Raw genomic sequence first — 19,092 nt, forward strand, 5'->3', positions numbered from 1 at the left:
AACCAAAGAAAAGCTGGGGAGTGGCGTTTCCCAGGTAGAGAAGGGAGTCTTTGCAGGCAGAAGCGAAAGTAGAAAGCGTGAGATATGTTGAGCACGTATCGGGAGCAGCAGATGAACTGATGTGATTGGTGGGAAACAGAATCCCAGATGGCCAGACCGTGGGGTTCTGGCAAGAGGTCTGGCTCAAGAAGCCTTCCAGTTTTCTAGCCTTCTCTTCTCTGGGGTCTTCGCTCTCTGCGCCCGCTCTCTGGTGACTCCGCCCCTCTGATGACCCCTGGACCAGTCATCGGGAGGCGGAGCTGGGTAGGGTCATCTCTCGGCGCCTGTCTGCGGTGGGCTGAGCTGGTGGCGCAGTTTAATTGACGTCACGGTCATTGACAGCGTGAGGCCTCGGCGGCTGCTGCTGCCATGGTGGCTGGAGCCTGGGTAATGGTCTGAGTTAATGCCTGCTAGGCGAGAGCGGCTCAGGGGACTTGAGGAGGCTAGGGCAACGAGTTTGTCATCTGCATTGTGTGGCCCGAGAGGGGGGGGCTTAAGGCTCAGAAGCCAGATTCTGACCAGGGTCAGGGGGCATGTTGGAAGGAGGGCTACGTCCAGGCTGGGTGAGGGGTGCGATAGTCAGGGCCAGGAAGCTGGGGGAACCTTGGGTCGGGTTGGTGTGAGGGGAGTCTGCAGCCTAGAGTGTGGGCAAAGGGATAGCTGCCGGGTTCGGCCTTGCGGTGGGTGAACCAGGCTCACGAATCTCTTCCTCTCCGCCCGCCCGCCCGCTCGCTCCCGTGTCTTACGTGGGCTGCAGGTGCAGCATGTCTAGACTGGGGGCCCTGGGTGGCGCCCGTGCGGGGCTGGCGCTGTTGCTTGGCTCCGCCGCCGGCCTTGGATTCCTGTGCATCCTTTACAGGCAGCGATGGAAACGGACTCAGCGCCATGGCGGGAGCCAGAGCCTGCCCAACTCCCTGGACCACGTTCAGACTTCAGAGCCTGGACGCCAGGGTAAGGAGTCTGAAACGGAGGTCCGCCTGTTGAGTGATAGACCGAGGGCACGAACTGCCTTTGGCAGAACCTGTGGGACAGGCAGCGGAGGAGGTTGCTTGAGGGTTTAATTTTTTAGAGAAAACTTATTGAAAACAAGGCATCTTCATTTTGTGTACTCATTCCTCTATAATTCCAGGAAAGTATATTGCGAAAAGGTCTTTTGCGAAAGCCTTTCCTTTTTTCCTTTTATTTCTGGCTACACTCCGGCTGTATGTATTAAAGACACTTACTAAGTGTTGGGTGAGGTGTGGTAATAAGAGTCCAAAAGAAGGCAAAAGGAATAACCTTGTGGAAGTTAAGTCTTTAGGTTCATATATTAAATTACATATTAGAATTTGAAGGAACTTGGAGACTAATTCAAGCTTTTTAGTCGTCTTATGAAGAAATAGGGATCCAGAGAGATTGTGTAACTCTCCAATGGTTGTCTGAGTGTAAGTGGCAAGGTTGGGCCTAGTCACCTGGTCCAGAGTACTTTCTACCTTACTATTGCTGGGAGCACACTCTTGCAACTGAAACTGAATATGGCTGGAAGCCAGCAGCTGAAATGGGTTATGCATTCAATTTTGAAAAACTTCCACCTTCACTTGTGGGCTGGTTTAAACCACTCCTCCTATTTTGTGTGGAGGATCATTTAGATCCTCTCACCCTGTTAATTGGAAAAGAATGTTTTCTCTGACGCACAAGATCTGATGATTTAGAAAGCTGTTTTTGAAGAGTCTTTCAAGAGTTACCACCTTAGCTGGGCACAATGGCTCATGTGTGTAATCCCAGCAGCTTGGGAGGCTGAGGCAGGAGAAGCCAGCCTTGGCAATTTAGCGAGGCCCTGACTTGATACAAAAAGAACTGGGGGAAGTGGCTCGGTGGTTAGGCATCCCTGGGTTCAATCCCCATTACCAAAAAGAAAAAAAGAATTACTACCTTATATTGCAACTGATTGTCAGCATTTGTTAACATAGTGCTAATGTGGTATGCTGGGTGCATTTGTGTTCCCTTTGGTTTTTCTTGTGTTTTGTTAGTTTGTAGTTTCTTAGTAGTCTGTTTTACTACTGAGGCTGGGAAAGTGACCACAATCCCAGAGATGTTTCTTGCTTTACTTTCTTGAACGCTGGGTGGTATGTAACAATAATTTGGCCTACATTGTTACTAGATTTCCTTGAAGAAGGGATTTCTGCTTTCCTATTCTGTGGGTTCTGCCTTCCTCATTTCTTTCCTGTTTAGTCCAGTTGAGTGGCTCTTCACTGACTAGTATTTCACTGTTGGAATTCACCCAACGCTCAAGTCAGGGTTCGGTAGGTGGGGCTTGCTAACAGTATTTTTCTGATATGAATGGGTTTTTTCCAGTGTAACCTTTCTTGGTAACTGACTTCCCTCTTTCTCTTTATCCTTGCAAGCATTTCACATTATCTGCTGTGCGCAGCTTTATTGAAGGATTCTGGTATGGAAGGTGCTTGGAGTACAGGACACTTGTTTGTAGAGACTTGGAACTTAATTTTTTTCTGGATAGTTATTTGGGACTTGTTACCAACACTTAGCCTTGAATGTTTCTATCTGGGCCTCAGATCTTCTCTGTATATTGAACTCCAGTGAGAAGCAAGTGTTTCAGAATTCTAGGCGTGAGACCTTTCCCCAGACATACTTGGCTGTGTGTGTCTCCTGTCCCTCTCCCTTCAGCGATGCTGTTGCGAGCTGTCCCAGGTGAAGCTGGAGATGCTGCGGTGTTGCCCAGCATTCCACAGGAAGGGCAGGAGAAGGTGCTGGACCGCCTGGACTTTGTGCTGACCAGTCTTGTGGCACTACGGCGGGAGGTGGAAGAGTTGAGGAGCAGCCTTCAGGGGCTTGCTGGGGAGATTGTTGGGGAGGTCCGGTGAGTAATGCAGCCTCCTCTCCTGCTTTGCCTCTCACCCTTCAACTTTTCCCTGCCCCTAAAAATTTTTTCAGCTACAGTGTTCTGACTTTTGCTGGCCATCTCTAAGAAAGAGCCAGTTCTATAGTTTCTAACCTAATTTGAGGGGAAGCTGTGCATTGGGTTTCTTATCTTGCACAAGCTCGTTGCTTCTGGCTTCTCATGATCCGTTGTAGCAGCTGACACTCTGTTCTGTCCAGCTTACTCTGCCATACAGGCTGCTGCCTTTCTTGCTCTTTGGAGAGTGGAGACCCAGGATTTTCTCTGCTCTTGACCCTTTAATGAGGAGGAATGAGGGAAACAAGGCTGTATTGGGCCTAATGGTCCCTCTGAAATGGGGCCTGCCTTCTAGATCCCACATGGAGGAGCATCAGAGAGTGGTTCGGCGACGGAGGTTCCCGTTTGCCCGGGAGAGGAGTGACTCTACTGGTTCCAGCTCTGTCTACTTCACAGCCTCCTCTGGAGCTGCATTCACAGATGCTGAGAGCGAAGGAGGGTGAGTTGTCTTTCCTGGAGGCAGTTGTGACTGCAACCAGGTTGTGTTTTGTAAAAGTATTATTTATCAAAGGAAAATTCAAGCCAAGCCACTCTAAATTTTTGGAACAAGGTAAAGGTATGAATAAATGAAACAGAACTATTGAAACAAATATCCCATCAAGTTTGTCATTTTGAAAAATGGAAATTTTAATAGTGGTTATAGTTTACATTTGTTACTTTCTCTGAGTCAATTTATTTTTTACAGTTATATTTTTTATTAATTTAGGACATTTTTCTGTGTTATCACAAGAATTTTTTAACCATTGTTTCCTGACTTTATTCCTTTCCTTGAGTAGTGTGTGCACAGGTCTCTAAGCACAAAGTATGCATCCTCTCCCTGGGACTTATTCTTTTCTCACAGGGGAGCCTTGTCCATACTCCTTTTCCTCTTTACAGTGGGGAGGTAACTGTCCTAACTTCTCAGGTCTGACCATAGGCTTTACTATGAAGAGGGATAGCAGGCAGGAGTCAGCCTCCTCCAAACTTGGTCAGGTTAAGGGCTTTTTAATTTTAAACCACTAACAACATTTTGAAATGGTCCCAAAGACAATCTGACACTGTTGGTAGTAGGAAGCATCTGTCCCTGTCTGCTGCTAGCTCCAGTTGTCCTGGTGGTAGCCTGCATGAAGTCTAGAAGCCAGTTTTCTGTGGCCTCTGCCAACCTTTCTTCCTCAAGGAAAAATTTGGTACAGAGAACAGCTAAGGGTATGCCAGGTCAGAATGACTGAATCAGCTTTAAACGTGCACATGGGAACTAGAAGTTAAAAGTGTTGGACGGGGATATAGCACACACAAGGCCCTGGGTTCAATCTCTAGCACCATTAAAAAAAAAAAAAAAAAATCACTAATAGAAGTTTAACGTGGCCACTCTGGATGATCTTTGTAGATTCTCTTGAGCTAAAACACCTGAAAACACTGGTTTTTTGTTCTGTTTTCCTTTGACAGAAACTATGCTACATACCACAGAGGAATTTCCTCACTACTCACACTAGTCCTATGACAGATGTCCTGCTTTTCTGTTCCTCAGATAGAGAACTGAGGTTTATCAAGGTTTCACACCCAGTCCAGGGTTGTATAACTGCTGAGTGCAGACTTAGCCTTTGTGGCACTGACCTATTCTCCTGACAACTGGGTTCATCTACAGGGATGTAGGGGTTTTTAATCTAATGAATGGCTGGGTTATTAGGGCACACAAGGGCTATCATGGGAAGACGAGTGGCATGTGGACACTGGGAGTTTTTTCTTATTGACTAAATTGCCATTGTTCATTTGCCCACTTCTAGCCAGGAAAGCTGGAAGCACAGTGGTAGTTCTGCATAACTTACTCAAGTAACTTCAGCCTTGTTTAGTTGTTTGGGCTATTTTTTCCTGCCTTTCCCTTTTCTTTTGTGATGCTGGAGATCAAACCTCATTTATGCTAGGCAAGTCCTCCTCCATTGAGCTATATGTGCACCCCACTTGATTTTCTAAGAAAATTAAGAATAGTTATTCTTTTTCCATATCACTGCCATTGGTCACAATGCTGGATTTGATCACTGCTCATGTGCCTCCTGAAACAAGTGAAATCTTTAAATTTTTTGGTGCTGGAGATTGAATCCAGACCTCATGTATGCTTCACCCAGCTGTACCCCCAGCTGAAGCAGTTGAAGTCTTGATGTATAGCTCTAATCCTTCATTCATCATGACTATTGCCTGGGTTGTCTGATCCCTGTTTTTTGTATTCTCAAGGGCTAGCAGAAGTGGTTGGTTTCTATTCAATTTACCTAATAGCTCTGGGCTGAGAGATGCTTCCAAAGGCTGTTAGAGGAGGGAGCAAAAATGAAATGAATATTTGACATATCCAAAGGGCAAATAGAGAGAAGGATGAAGTAAGTGATAGTGGGCACTGAGACCTAATGAGTATCTCTCTGCAACCCAAGGGAGCAGATCATGTGGATGGGTAATTGATGTTTAAACTTTGTAAGAGGGAAGAATGGGAGGAGAGGTCAAAGCTCTGTCATAGCTCTGTCCAAAATCAGGATGTGGAACTCTAGGTCCTTAATGATTAAAAAAAAAAAAAAAATACAAACTTCTGGGGTCAATGTGAGTCCCAGAGTGGTTAACCAGGGAAGCTTGTGGGTACATAAGTGCTTGGGGTGCTTACTGGAGCTTCCAAGGTAACAAGGCGCAAGTCAGGGCTACCAGCCACCAAAGGCATGGGTGGCTTTCTTAATTAGAGCTCCAGCAGGCTCAGCCCCATGACCAGTCCTGTGAAGGCCAGTGATGGTGCAAGACTCTGTGGCTTAGCTGGCTGCTATCTGGGGCAGTGGCCATGATAAGTAATTCTTTTTGTCATGGAAGGTGCCATGTAAGTCAAGAGGGGATATTCTGGGAAAAGTCCACAAACTGACATGGCTTTGGGCACATGGGGCTTGGGAAGGAGAGAACTCTGCGGGGTGAAAGGATGAGATTTGATGGACTACTCTGTTACAATGAAAGCTGAGTTTTTTCTTCCAAATAAATCAAATAACAACTTTGAGCTTCCAGGAGACAGATTGGCAGAGGCATAATCACCGTGCAGGTTTATGTGATTGTTTTCAGAGCATTGTACACTTTGAGTTCCCTTCCTGGCAGAATCCAACTTGCCTTAAAACATCAGCTTCTATAGCCAGGCTTTCCAGGTATTCCAGCCAAGCAGGTTGCTGGCAACCTCACCTTCACCCTCACTTCTCCTTGAGCATTTATCACATTATTTATTTTGGGTCTTATCTTTTCTCCCTCTCAGGGTCAGGGTTCATGCCTAGTCATCTCTGAATGCCCAGGCTCAGCTCGTTTAATGGGGCTTAGGAGTTGAAGGAAACTTAATTGCCAGGAGGGGACATATGTGTAACTCAGTCCTTATTTCTGACTGGTGGGCTCTCCTTAAGGAATAAAGAAGGGTGGCTTGGTCTCCTGCCCACTGTGAAAGCAATGTGTCCAAAGGGCCTTTTCAAAGTCCTGCTTGTCCTTATCAGCTCAAGCCTGAAGGTATGTTAAAGAAAAGGACCAACCCCTCTCCCATAAGGGCTAGATTGGTAGTGCAGCAGGTGTAAGGTGAGGGAATGGTGCAATGTACTATCCCTGCGTGTGATAAATCTCAGGCCCTGGAAACCCGTGGGCTGATTCTAGGCAGTGGGGTTTCAGATTGGTGAGGCTGAGCTTAAAGTGGGGTAAGGCACAAAGTCCTCCCGATGCCAGCCTTGCTGGAGCCTCCCTGCCTCACAGGGCTATACCAGCTGTCACTCTTGTGGTGACAAAGCCCCTCCTGACCTCTGCTGCTTCTTGACTGTGTGAGCTCTGCCTTTAGGTCTCGGGGATAGCAGCACTGCGACCCCTTTCTTATAGTTCAGCTTTAGCAGAGTAAGAACAGTGTTCCCTCCCTGGGTGTGCTGCAGGATAAGAGACTCCTATTTTGAACTCAAGTGACTGAGGCAGCCCTCAGTCTAGCCCAGAATATGGTCTCCCCATCTCTAGACTTAAGCTCTCACTCCAGATAAACCACTGCTCATTTGTCTTTGTCTCTAGCTAGGCAGAGTAGACTCTGGTTTGATTTTCTCATCCAAGGCAAGTTATTGTCCAAGTGTTAGAGCTTAGCTGGGAGTTTCTCTAGGTTGCCCCTCTCTGGTCTCATCACTGCCTAGGTTGGTTGTGAAATTGGATATCACTTTTCCTTGTCCTTTTAATTTCTAAAGGTTTTACTGCAAATTGCTAGGGAAAGATACTTGTATAATCTCTTGAAAAGCAAGATGAGGTTAGGAAGATTTAAAATATAAGTTCTCGTAGTGAATGTTTCTAGGGTCTTTTTTCAGATAGACTGGAAGCTCCTCTATAAAGAGGCAATTTGCGTGCTTAGACCAGCACACCGGGTCTGTTTGCTCACTTGGTACCTTCTGGAGCCTGCCTGCCCTCTTTCTCTGGCTTTCTAGAGGAGGAAGACTAATTTGCATACTAATTTAGCCTGACTTTAGGCTATTTTGTATTTACTTTGTCTCCCTCATCTCTCCTCCTTCAGTTGTTTTGCACCAATCAGAAAGAGCCTATCCTTATCTTTCACTCCAGGAAGTAGGAAGGTTTACCTGAAAAGGACATTTAAGATCTTTCCTGTGCTTCAGTACAGAACCTGTTTTACCTTCACTCAGATGTAAGGGCTCTCATGTCTTCTTCTGGCTCCTGGAAGTCCTGCCTTTTCCCCAGTCTAGTTCATGTCTGACTTAATTGGAAAACACCCTAATCAGCTGCTGATGGGGACAGATCCAAGAGAAACTTGGCTGCTTCTTCAATGGTTGGGTTCCCTAGGGTGTATTTGGCATTATCTCTCCTGCTTTCAGGTGCAAAGTGGCCTCTACCACTCAACTATTCCCCCAGGTTCCCAAGAATTTCCTCTGTTGTTACTGAGGTTTGGTTGTTGACTTGGGTTCAATCCCCAGTATAGTGTGGAAGGGGAAAAAATAAGGATATGAAACTGCCTGTTGCCTCAGAAGCTGGCACTCACCCATGTTGGTTCTGGCAGGTGCCTTTGACTGATAAAACAGACAATTTACAAATCCTGAGTCTGGTGATCAGTCCACCTCAGGAGATCAGTTTCACCTGTGTCTTTAAGGTATATGTGTGAGTGTGTGTGCACTTCCCCTCTCCAGTGCTGGGATCAAACCCAGGGCCTCACAAGGCATGCTAGGCAAGTGCTTACCACTGAGCCACACCCAGTTTGCTTTTAAAACATTTTTTATTTATTAAAAAACAAACAAACAAACAAAAAAAACCAAACTGGCTATTCCAGAGGCTGAGGCAGGACTGCAAGTTTGAGGCCAGCCTTGGCATCTTAGCAAGACCCTACCTAGAAATAAAAGGGCTATAGCTGGGTTGTAGAGCATTCCTGGATTCAATATTGCACGTGTGCACACACAATTGCATGTATACACACACACACACACACACACACACACACGTATGTGTGCATTTACTGAAGCATCTTTAAAAGATAGAAATGACCTTTTGTTACCCTATGCTAAGAGATTTACTGGCAGCATTTTTCACATACTTTTCCAGTCTTCCCCTTTTTGTTTTCTGGCAAATTTGGTGGTCCTCAAAAAACATTCTTATATTGGCACTGACCAGCACAGGGCCCTCACTTGTATGAATACTCTAACCCTCCCTGACAATTTTTTTATTCTATGGGAAGCTTTTTCTTGAAGACTATTTTCTACCCTTAAGGGGTAGGCATGATTCTTATTTGGTACCTTGTATAACAATGCCACAGAGTCCCTCTTTGTGGATGAAGGATAGACCCTAGAGGCTTGAACAGAATAATCCGCTGAGTTGACCCTGTTACTTATGTTTCTCTGCTAGTTATACAACAGCCAATGCCGAGTCTGACTATGAGAGAGAGACTGACAAGGAGAGTGAGGATGAAGGGGAAGATGAAGTGAGCTGTGAAACTGTAAAGATGGGAAGAAAGGATTCTCTGGACCTGGAGGTGGAAGCAGCTTTGGGTCCAGCATCTGGTGTCCTAGAGACTGAAGGCTCCTTGGGTTTTGAGGATGTGCTGCCTCTCCTGCGGCAGGCTGATGAGTTACACCAGGGCAGTGAACAGAACAAGCGTGAGGGCTTCCAGCTACTGCTCAACAACAAGCTCGTGGTGAGGCTCCAACTGTTGGTCTGCTTCCCCTCTCCTCCCTCCTTATCTCTCAGCTCCTAGGAAATGAAGGAAGGCCCATATGGTGACTGAACCTGCTAGACAACATGGGAAGGAATATGGGGATGAGATGGCTGGTTCTGCATCTACTCCCAGGTTGCATGTCATCTTTCAAGAATGCCCAGCCAGGGTACTATCTGCCCCAGAACTTCCCTCCTGCTGAGGAAGAGAAGTAAAGTTCTCTGCCTCTCGAACTGCAAAATGAGCTCTTCCTTTCTCTGTAGGGGGAAATGTGGAAAGGACTGGAATTGGTCCCTCTCCTTTTATTTTCCTTGAAGTAGAACTCAATCTGTCCATTCTAACTTGAAGTTTCTATCACAAGTAACAATTGTGTAGATCACTCGATCACAATTCCTTACTGAGGCTCACTGACAAAATCTATGCTTTCTCAGGCATAAATGTTACCCCTGCCCAAGTTAGAATTTTCCCTTTTCACACTTTTTTTTGTCAGTAAGACTTCTTGCTGTTTCACTGTATCTTCTTGGAGTTGACCTTTCCCCCAGCAGTATTAGGCCAGAATGCCCTCACCCTGTGATTATGCAAGGTATCAGCTAGAGATGCGTCATCAGTTAACTGAACCTGGGAGGTCATGGGGTGGGAAGACTGCACAGGAGTTGGCCTCATGTCAGTGGTTGTAACACACAAGCTTTGAACATCAAACTGAGGATGTTGGGGGAGGGGGCACAACAAGGCCAGGGCCTCCATTTTCTATGGCTATGGGAAATGGGGCCTCATTTTCATTTGTTTTACAGTATGGAAGCCGACAGGACTTTCTCTGGCGCCTGGCCCGGGCCTACAGTGACATGTGTGAGCTCACTGAGGAGGTGAATGAGAAGAAGTCATATGCCCTAAATGGTAGGTGCTGACAGGTTCCTGGTCGGAAAGTGACTGATTATGTAGGTACAAGTGGTTCATCTACCTGGAAATCACCAAGATGCTGGCTATGAGGAGTTGTGGCTTACTCACTAAGGGACAGATCAGGTTCTCAAGGACTCTTAATTTTTTTTTTTTTTTTATATATAGCAGTTTACTTATCTGCATGTCATGGTGATTGACACAGGAGCACATGATTTTAGGGGTAGTTTTATCATATTAGCATTATTCTTTGTTCTTCCTCCTTAACCATAAGAGGGGCACAGCCTTTCTTTTCCTTTTTTTATGATACTGAGGATTGAACCCAGGGGTGCCTACCACTGAGCTATATCCCTAGCCCTTTGTAGTTTTGGGGATAGGGTCTTGCTAAGTCTTGAACTTGTAATCTTCCTGCCTCAGCCTCTTGAGTTGCTGGGATAATATGTGTGTGCCACCATGCCTGGCAAAGCTGCATCTCCTCGCTGGAGGGTTTTGGTTGCTGTTAGGAATCTGGTTTCAGTTATACTGTGTGGCAGGTGTTCTGAGACTATGATGAGTATATATGGTGAATACTTAAGAAGCAGTTTGGAAGTTTACTGCTAGTGTAGAAGTCCCTGATATTCATTTAGCAAATCTGTTGGCTAAGTACTCTTAGGTCAGGGTAGGGTACATCTGACCTGTGCCAGACTCAGGGATTAGCCTTGTCTGTCATGAGGGTGGAATCCTAAGACTTTAAACAAGACTGATGTGAGCCAGGCATGGCAATACATGCCTATAATCCCAGCTACTTGGGAGGCTGAGGCAGGAGGATCACAAGTTTAAAGTCAGTCTAAGCAACTTAACAAGACCCTGTCTCAAAATAGAGTGTTGAGGAGGCCAGGCCTGGTGGCCTATAATCCCAGAGATGTGGAAGACTGAGGCAAGAGAGGAGGACTTTGAGTTTAAAGCCAGTGTCAGCAACTTAGTGAGTCTCTAAGCAATGTAGCAAGCAAGGCCCTAAATAAAATATAATAAAGGGCTGGGGGTGTGGCTTTGTGGTTAAGCACACCTGGGTTCAATCCCCAGTACAAAAAAAAAAGTGTTGAGGATAAAGCTCAGTGGGTAGAGCACTTGCCTAATGTGTATAAGGCCCAGGGCTCAATCTCTAGTACCGCAAAAACAAAAATGAAACAGGCTGAGGGTGTAACTCCATGGTAGCATGCTCCTGGGTTTAATCCCCAACACTGCCCCTTTCCCCCAGCAAAAAAGACTGATGTGTCTTACCTTGCCGCATAGCCTATGTCAGGCACCATAAATGGACTTACAGGTATATGATCCATTAATTATATACGGTGACTGACTAATGTGGATTTGTCATCTTTCCCACTTAAGACAACCCTACAAATATTATTGAATCTTTGAAAATGTGAATCTGACAATACTTCACGGTCAGCATCCTAAACATTAGTAGAATTCTATTGATGGAAAAAGACTTACTGAGTTGATACAGACTCTCAAAGGTCCCAGGAAGTTTTAAGGAAAGGTGCTTATACTCTTTGGTCTTTTTCTTCAAAAGCTTCTGTCCCTCCTAAATTTCAAGGTGAGGATTCTTATCAGCTTTTGGGCTGATTTTTGATCTCTTGGTATTAACAAACTTTTTTTTCCCTCTGATCATTTCTCACCCCAACCCATTCCCAAATAGAACTTTTTGTCACTATGAAAAGTCTGAATTTTAGATTCTTGGGACTGGTGGTTCATATCCATCAGCTCATTCATCTTTAGCACGTGTGTCATCCTCCATATCTTTTCCAGAGCTGCTGCCTTCTCCATGAAGTACCATGAATTTTTCAACTCAACTTGTACTTCTTTAGCATTTTTAAAAAACTTTTCTAACAGGATATCATGAAAAGGATAGATTGGAAAGTCTTTCTATATCCTTTCCAATGCTGTCTAAAATCAACTTACTGACCTAAACTTTCAAGTCATTTTTACCTCTAGGGTTATGGTTTCTATCTTCCGGATTTGGTAGACCTGTTGGTGCTGAGCATAAGAGGTCTTCCAAATCTAATAATCACATTTTAAAGTAAAACCAACACAGAACAGACAAGGAAATAACAATTTTTTTTTTTTAAGTACTGGGGATTGAAACCAGGTCCTGTGGATGCTAGGCAAGTACTCACTGAGCACATACCTGGCCCTACTGTTGGTATTCTTGACATCACCATGAGCTTCAATAATGGCCTGCCATTTTTGGCTATGAAATATTGTCATGGGATCCATGCCCTGGAAGTTAGGCAGTTTATGTCTGAATATTCTCAGAAATTAGTTTGACTTTTCTGTACAATTTAACCATTTTGTAGATCAGCAAGGCTCACTTTAAACATACAACCCTTGGGGTTATTGGTTGCAATTTTGATTCCTTAATCTTTGTAACCACTTTTGGGGGGATGGGCCTTGGGAATTGAATATAGGGATGCTCTACCACTGAGCTACATCCCCAGTCCTTTTTATTTATCTTGAGACAGGGCCTACTAAGTTGCCAATGCTAGCCTTGAATTCACACTCCTCCTGAATAGCCATTATTTCTTATATTGAACATAGCAGGTACTTTCATATCATCTATTTTTCTTAGAAAATGGTTTAACTCTCTTCTTTCTCCCTTTTTGCTCCATTTTGTATGCTGCCTGTGTTTGCCAACTGCCGTTGTTTTTCAGAGAGCCAAAGGGCAAATTGTTTTTATTTTTTAACTTTTTAGTTGTTGATAAACCTGTATTTTATTTATTGATTGATTTATATGTGGTGCTGAGAATCAAACCCAGTGTGCTTCACACATGCTAGGCAAGCACTCTACCACTGAGCCACAACCCCAGCCTGCAAATCATTTCTTAAACTTAAAATATAGTATATAATGTAGTATGTAACTACATTATAATGAAATTATAATTTACAACCTCTAAATTATGACTTCCAACTCCTTTTAATGTACCTGTGTTGATGTCATTGAAATACTGGCAGTACTGAAAATTTGGAATTTAACAGGTCCCAAGATGTTCTATCTCTAGATGCTAGACCATAAGGAAATTATTCTGTAGTTCTCAGGCTATGGTTTGTCCATCCCACTGTCTAGCTTGGTAAGAATTGGCTGTCACATATTCACTATTATTTTCCTAGTAACATAGTGCTTTGAAGGAGGCAGAGAGAAAAGGTAATGTCCCTCACTGGTGGGGTTACATTGCCCTTCTGTTTGGAAAGGGAGAGGTAGAGACCTTCATAGCATCAGTTGCCTTAAAAATTACTAAAATAATTACTAAAATATGATCAAACAGTATAGATTAGCCAACCCACAACCTTAATATATTACTTTTGTTCCATTCTGATCAAAGGAGAAGTCCCATTTTGCAATGTCTAATGTATGGATGTAATGATCCTAATCTGGTGGTCTATAGACTCCATCTTGATACGTTAGGGGACCCTGATCAGGAACTTTCATGTGTTTGGATTTTGATGTCTTTATTAGTCTTTTGCCTAGAAAATTTGGTAAAACTTCAAGAGTTGTGGCTTTGGTGGAATGCTTCCCTAGCATACAGAAAGCCTTGGGTTCAGTCCCCAGCACTGGGGCAGGGGGTATAATAAACATGTTTGGATCATGGATCCTTTTGAGAATTTTATCAAATTTTATACAATTGCTACTGACGACAGAGATGGGTCACATCTCCAAGGTGAAGAGGAATCATCCTTGAGAACCTGTATGCAACCTTTTCACAAACTATTTCCAAATAAGTACATGTTGTATAGGGATTAGTAAGAACTAAAGCACTCATTTCCCCCAGTCTTTCCTGTGGGAGTGTATATGGGAGTCCACCTTAACTCTAGATTTAACTTTCTCTTTCAGGAAAGGAAGAAGCAGAGGCTGCTCTGGAGAAGGGGGATGAGAGTGCTGAATGTCACCAGTGGTAATAACACCCTGCAGGGTTCTGGCAAGAGCCAGCAAGAGCCACAACAGTCCTTTCTTTTCTCTGCCCTGGCCAGAGGAACCAGGAGCGGGAGCTCTACTCTGCATTTCTACATGCCTCACCCTATCCCTGCCAGGGACCACAGGTTTTCTTTGGGAGATGCTTTGGGGCTGAGGCAAGTAGGGAGAGCAAGCTTTTTTTTTTTTTTTCCCCTGCTGTGGCTAGAGAAATGGGTATCTTCCTAAGAGCGATACTAGCATAAAACTTGTGGGTTCTTAGCTCCTTAGGGAGACTGGGGCAATTTGCTGCTGTCTTGTCCTGAACAAACTCTTCTTTCCTCTAGCTGTGATCCCTGGCTGGTGGTAGACCTTGGCTTCTTTGCATGAGAAAAACTAAAGCAAAGCCAGAAAGGTTGAGAGGCCAATTAGCTTACTGGGCTGGGGATGTCACTTAGTGGTAGAGTGCTTGCCTAGCATGAGGCCCCAAGTGTGATCTCTGGCACCACAAAATAAAAGCCCCAAATGGCCCTTTCTGTGGTCTTTGTGAGGTAAAATTCCACCAACTTACTAGTCAGATCTACCCATGTCCAAAGTCCTGATTCTAGCATCTGTGTTTTAGTGAAAAATTTTTTTCCCTCTCTCACTACCCTGTTGCTTCTAAGTCTCTGCCTTTAGATTGTGAGCTGAGAGGCTGTTTCTCTCTGTTGATGAAACTTTCTCTGCGAGGGTTCTTGGAGGCCAGGTAACTGTTTCCAGGGTGTCATTGCTTCCCTGGTCTAGGCTCCCAAGGATGAAAACTGGCTCTGAGGAACAGCTGCTTTGATTAAATATGGAAATGAGCCTCTGGAAGTATCTGATACAGATAACCCCAGGTATTTAGTAAATACATGAGAAAGCAATTTGGGCCTGATTAGGCACTCAACAAATGTCAATTTTGCTTCTAGGAACAGTGCTGGGGGGATAAGGTAGAAAGCCCACCGCTGCCCCCCACTTTTGTAGTACTAGGGATTAAACTGAGGGGTGTCCTACCACTGAGCTACAGGTCCAGCCCTTTTAATTCTGAGAAAGGGTCTGACATTGCTGAGATTGTCCTTTAACTTTTGGTCTTTCTACTTCAGGCTTCTGAGTAGCTGGGACTATGGGTGTGCACCATATGCCAAGCTTGGCCTTGTTTTTTCTTGCAAGTGCTGGGCTTCAAATGTAGGGCACTGAGCATGCTAGGCAAGTGCTCTACCACTGAGCTACATATCCAACCATCATGTTTATTTTGCAGACTGTGAAAGCTGCTGTCTTTTTGTTCCCTAGGAGGGAAGGATATAAAGGAAGAGCTAAAATAGGTCTTTCTTCTTTGCTTCTGTTGGTTCCCAAGTTAACATGAGATTCCTACGTATCCCATCCCAATTGGCCATACTGAGAGCATAGGTTCCCAAATTCTGATGATATATCTGTATACTTCAAAGGCCAAGACCTTCCTTTAGTGTTTGCTTAGAAGACAATTAACAATGCACTCACTCAAGTCATTTAGTTTGCTGCTGACTTATGGGTACTTCTCTACTTTTTTGTTTGTAGTACTGGGGATGGAACTCAGGGCCTTGCACATGCTAGGCAAGTGCTCTAGCACTAGTACACCCCCAGTCCTCTGCTCTTCAAGTTTTTATGATTAGCTATACTACACTGTACTATATGAGGAAGAAATTTTAGAGATTTGTACCAAGACCTTGCTTAAATATATTATTTACTTTTGGTACTGGGGATTGAACCCAGTGGTGCTCTACCATTGAGCTACATCCCCAACCTTTTTTTGAGATTGTCTTGCTAAGTTACTGAGGCTGTACTTGAACTTGCAATCCTCCTGCCTCAGCCTTCTAAATCAAGGATTACATGCATGTGAACATCACTACCAGCTTGCCTAAATATTCTTAAATGTGAAGAGATTTATTGTGATGGGCCAAATTTTTTAATGCCTATAAACAGGAGAATTGTAAGTCTACCACTGTGTTTATGAAATACTATCCAGAACTGCAGGTCTTTGAAGAGAGGGAATTAATAAGAAATGAAAATCACATTTTCAGCTGTATTTGAGCATGGAGGGATAGGGGATAATACAACTAGGCTGTGAGTGGGACTCTGTTCCTTGCAGTGGGAGTACCCAGTCCTTGTCCTTGAGCTTGCTGCTGCTTCCCCCCTTAGGTATGCAGTGCTTTGTGGTCAGCTGGCTGAGCATGAGGGCATCCAGAGGCGTATTCAGAGTGGCTTTAGTTTCAAGGTGAGGATGAGCTTCTCCTTCCCTTGTGCTAGTCTATTCCAGATTGCCTGTTCCTACCCAGCTCCCTTAGAAGGGCTTTCTCACAGCCTCAGTGTCTTGCTGCTTTTCTTGGACTTTGGTCTGATGTTTTATATTTGTATTCTCCCTCCAGGAGCATGTGGACAAAGCCATTGCTCTCCAGCCAGAAAACCCCAGGGCTCACTTTCTTCTTGGCAGGTGGTGCTACCAGGTAAGCTACATTCCAGGGCTAACATAATGGTCCTAAATGTCCTCTGTCACTGATCCCTACAGAGTTGGTCCTCAGCTTCATCATCCTGGTCTGGCTTGGGTTCCATTTCCTCAATGCTCACGTTATTGATGGCTGACTGGTTTTAGTACAGAATATTCAGTACTTCTAAAGGTTTTTCTTAAACCTTTTATTCACATCTTGATCTTCTGATGGCAGGTCTCTCACCTGAGCTGGCTAGAAAAAAAGACTGCTACAGCCTTATTTGAAAGCCCTCTCAGTGCCACTGTGCAGGATGCCCTCCAAAGCTTCCTGAAGGTATGGGGGAAGATGGGTAGCAGCCCCAATACCAGGGTACCCTTATTTTTCCGAAGGACAGTACTGAGACCCTTAATGGGAGGGATTCCTATAGGGGACAGTTGTTTGCCTGTTCAATGGGAAAATGAGAATACCTGAATAGACCCACTGAATCAGTCTCTTGTTTGGGATTGGAAATCTCTCCTTAATAGACTTCAGCCTTACTTGAATTTTGGAACCTCTTAACGAAGTGCCTTCCTTCTCTAGGCTGAAGAACTACAGCCAGGATTTTCCAAAGCAGGAAGGGTGTATATTTCCAAGGTAAACCCACTCACTTCAACACAGATGAAAAAACATTTATGTAGATGTATTATGTGTTTCTGGGAACTTATTTTTTGGTGCTGGTGATCAAACCCAAGTCCTAACACATGCTAGGCAGGCACTCTACCACAGAGCAACATTCCCAACCCTTCTGGAACTCTTGAAAGCACTCTTGCCCTTCTAGTCTCCTGGTGGTGTTTGTCAGGTTTTCATTGTTGTCTCTTCTCAGTGCTATAGAGAACTAGGAAAAAACTCTGAAGCTAGAAGGTGGATGAAGCTGGCTTTGGAGTTGCCAGATGTTACTAATGAGGTAATACTTTTTAGAGTTTTTAAAATACTGAGTTCTACCACTATGTCATCAGGTGACCTTTTCAGCAAAGAAAATCTTCCTTTGAGGTCTTATTTCCCTAGGATGACAGTTTACCCTCTGCATGGAATCTCTTGTATGTTCTATGTACATCTCACCTAGGGGAGGAGGTAGATTTCATGGACTCTAGGCTATCTGAGAAAGTAGGAGAAAGACTATAGCCAACATCTCAGGAAGGAAGAAAAGGGCCCCTCAGGTACTAGTTGTTTGGAAAAAGGTTGGCTCAGATTTTGAGTACTAGATTTGTTCTCTTTGTTTCTCTAGGATTCAGCTTTCCAGAAAGACCTGCAAGAATTGGAAGTAATATTAGGAGAATAATCACATTTCAATGGCCTTTATGACTTCAGGGATACTACTTAAGAGGAGGGGGGAAATCAAGGCTTTTTTTCCATAGACCCTGAGATCAGAAAACCAAGCAAGTCTGGTGTAGGCAGTGTCCTGACCCTTGGGTCTGACTGCTACCCACTACCATTCCCCAACTTCTTGCCTGCTGTCCATCAGTTAATTTATTCTCATGTTTTTACCTAATCTAAAATTAGGGAAGAACTTGCATCTTAGGTTTCTGTTGTTCTTCCTCTAAAAGAAATTCTTGAAAGATCAAGAGTCTAGCATTTGCCTTAGGGTTATATGTGGGTGGAGCCCTGAAGGCTGCTAGAGCTAAATGGTGAAGTAGCACTGCCTTCTGATTGCTGGTGAGGTGGATGAAATTCAAAGAGCTATAGGAACAAAGAGAACTTGTCACTCTAATGTTTTGAACTGATTAATATTTAATAGCTATTATCTATAATCCTAAGATCATACCCTACTTACCAGGACAAAAAGAGGGCTTAGAACAGTCCAGTATTGCCCTCATAACCTATCATGTGGACTCTACCTATATTCCTGGGTTAAGGGACTGGATCACTTGACTTCCAGAGTTCTGGCAGCTTTTGGAATGACAGCACTGGCATAGGGTTTATTGTGCAACAGTGATCTGAAGCATTACCTGGAATATATTTTGGCATAAGCTTGAAATAAACCAAAGTTAATAATGACGATGTTCTTGTTTCCTCCTTATATGAAATTATAGATGCTTAGAAAAAGTGTACTAAATAAGATCTTTGATTAACGTTCTTTCCAGTGAAAAAATTTAGCTGCATGTAAAACATAGGCAGAGAGCTTGTTTTAGCCTGAACGAGACCTACTGCCACCAAGAAGTATTCCCTGCTCCTCTTGTTTAGCACAAAGCCTAATTCCACCTAGAATAAAGAGTAAGACAAGTGTCTAGGTCAGATTCACCTGAGTACCTTATAGGGCTGAGATGCCTTTATATAAGAGCCAATCTTTCACTCCAGAATCTGTCATTATGTCTTTATTATACCAACCTAGGTTTATTTTGTGATGTAGAAAGAGAAGACCTGAGATATGGTCAGTTCTGAGAATAAAACAACTTTTGTTATCTAAAACCCAGATACAAGTTTTTGGATGGTCAATGAGCACTTTCAGTGAAATCAGGATTAGAAGCCTTCTATATCTGGGACTGTAGGTGTATACCACTGTGCCCAGTTCTTAATCGTTAAAATCAGTCAAACAAAGCTGCATTAAATTGACCTGAGTCTTCCCATTTCTTTGCATATGGTAGGGGCTGGCCTATGCAGCAACAGAGATTTT

At 44.1% G+C, this 19,092-nt stretch overlaps 1 protein-coding gene across 1 annotated transcript; it reads left to right on the forward strand.

Moving 5' to 3' along the window:
- Positions 1-286: 286 nt before the first annotated feature.
- On the forward strand, positions 287-18,477 carry Rmdn3 (regulator of microtubule dynamics 3). Its single transcript, XM_047542155.1, has 13 exons — positions 287-426; positions 797-990; positions 2,704-2,896; positions 3,288-3,431; positions 8,837-9,125; positions 9,935-10,037; positions 13,906-13,966; positions 16,156-16,231; positions 16,383-16,460; positions 16,677-16,775; positions 17,022-17,075; positions 17,305-17,385; positions 17,707-18,477. Exons 2-13 carry the CDS (start codon positions 804-806, stop codon positions 17,758-17,760), a joined length of 1,419 nt encoding a protein of 472 aa, XP_047398111.1. The 5' UTR covers positions 287-426; positions 797-803; the 3' UTR covers positions 17,761-18,477.
- Positions 18,478-19,092: the final 615 nt, after the last annotated feature.

The sequence above is a fragment of the Sciurus carolinensis genome, chromosome 2 (assembly GCF_902686445.1).
Source record: "Sciurus carolinensis chromosome 2, mSciCar1.2, whole genome shotgun sequence".
In the NCBI taxonomy this organism is placed as follows: Eukaryota; Metazoa; Chordata; class Mammalia; order Rodentia; family Sciuridae; genus Sciurus; species Sciurus carolinensis.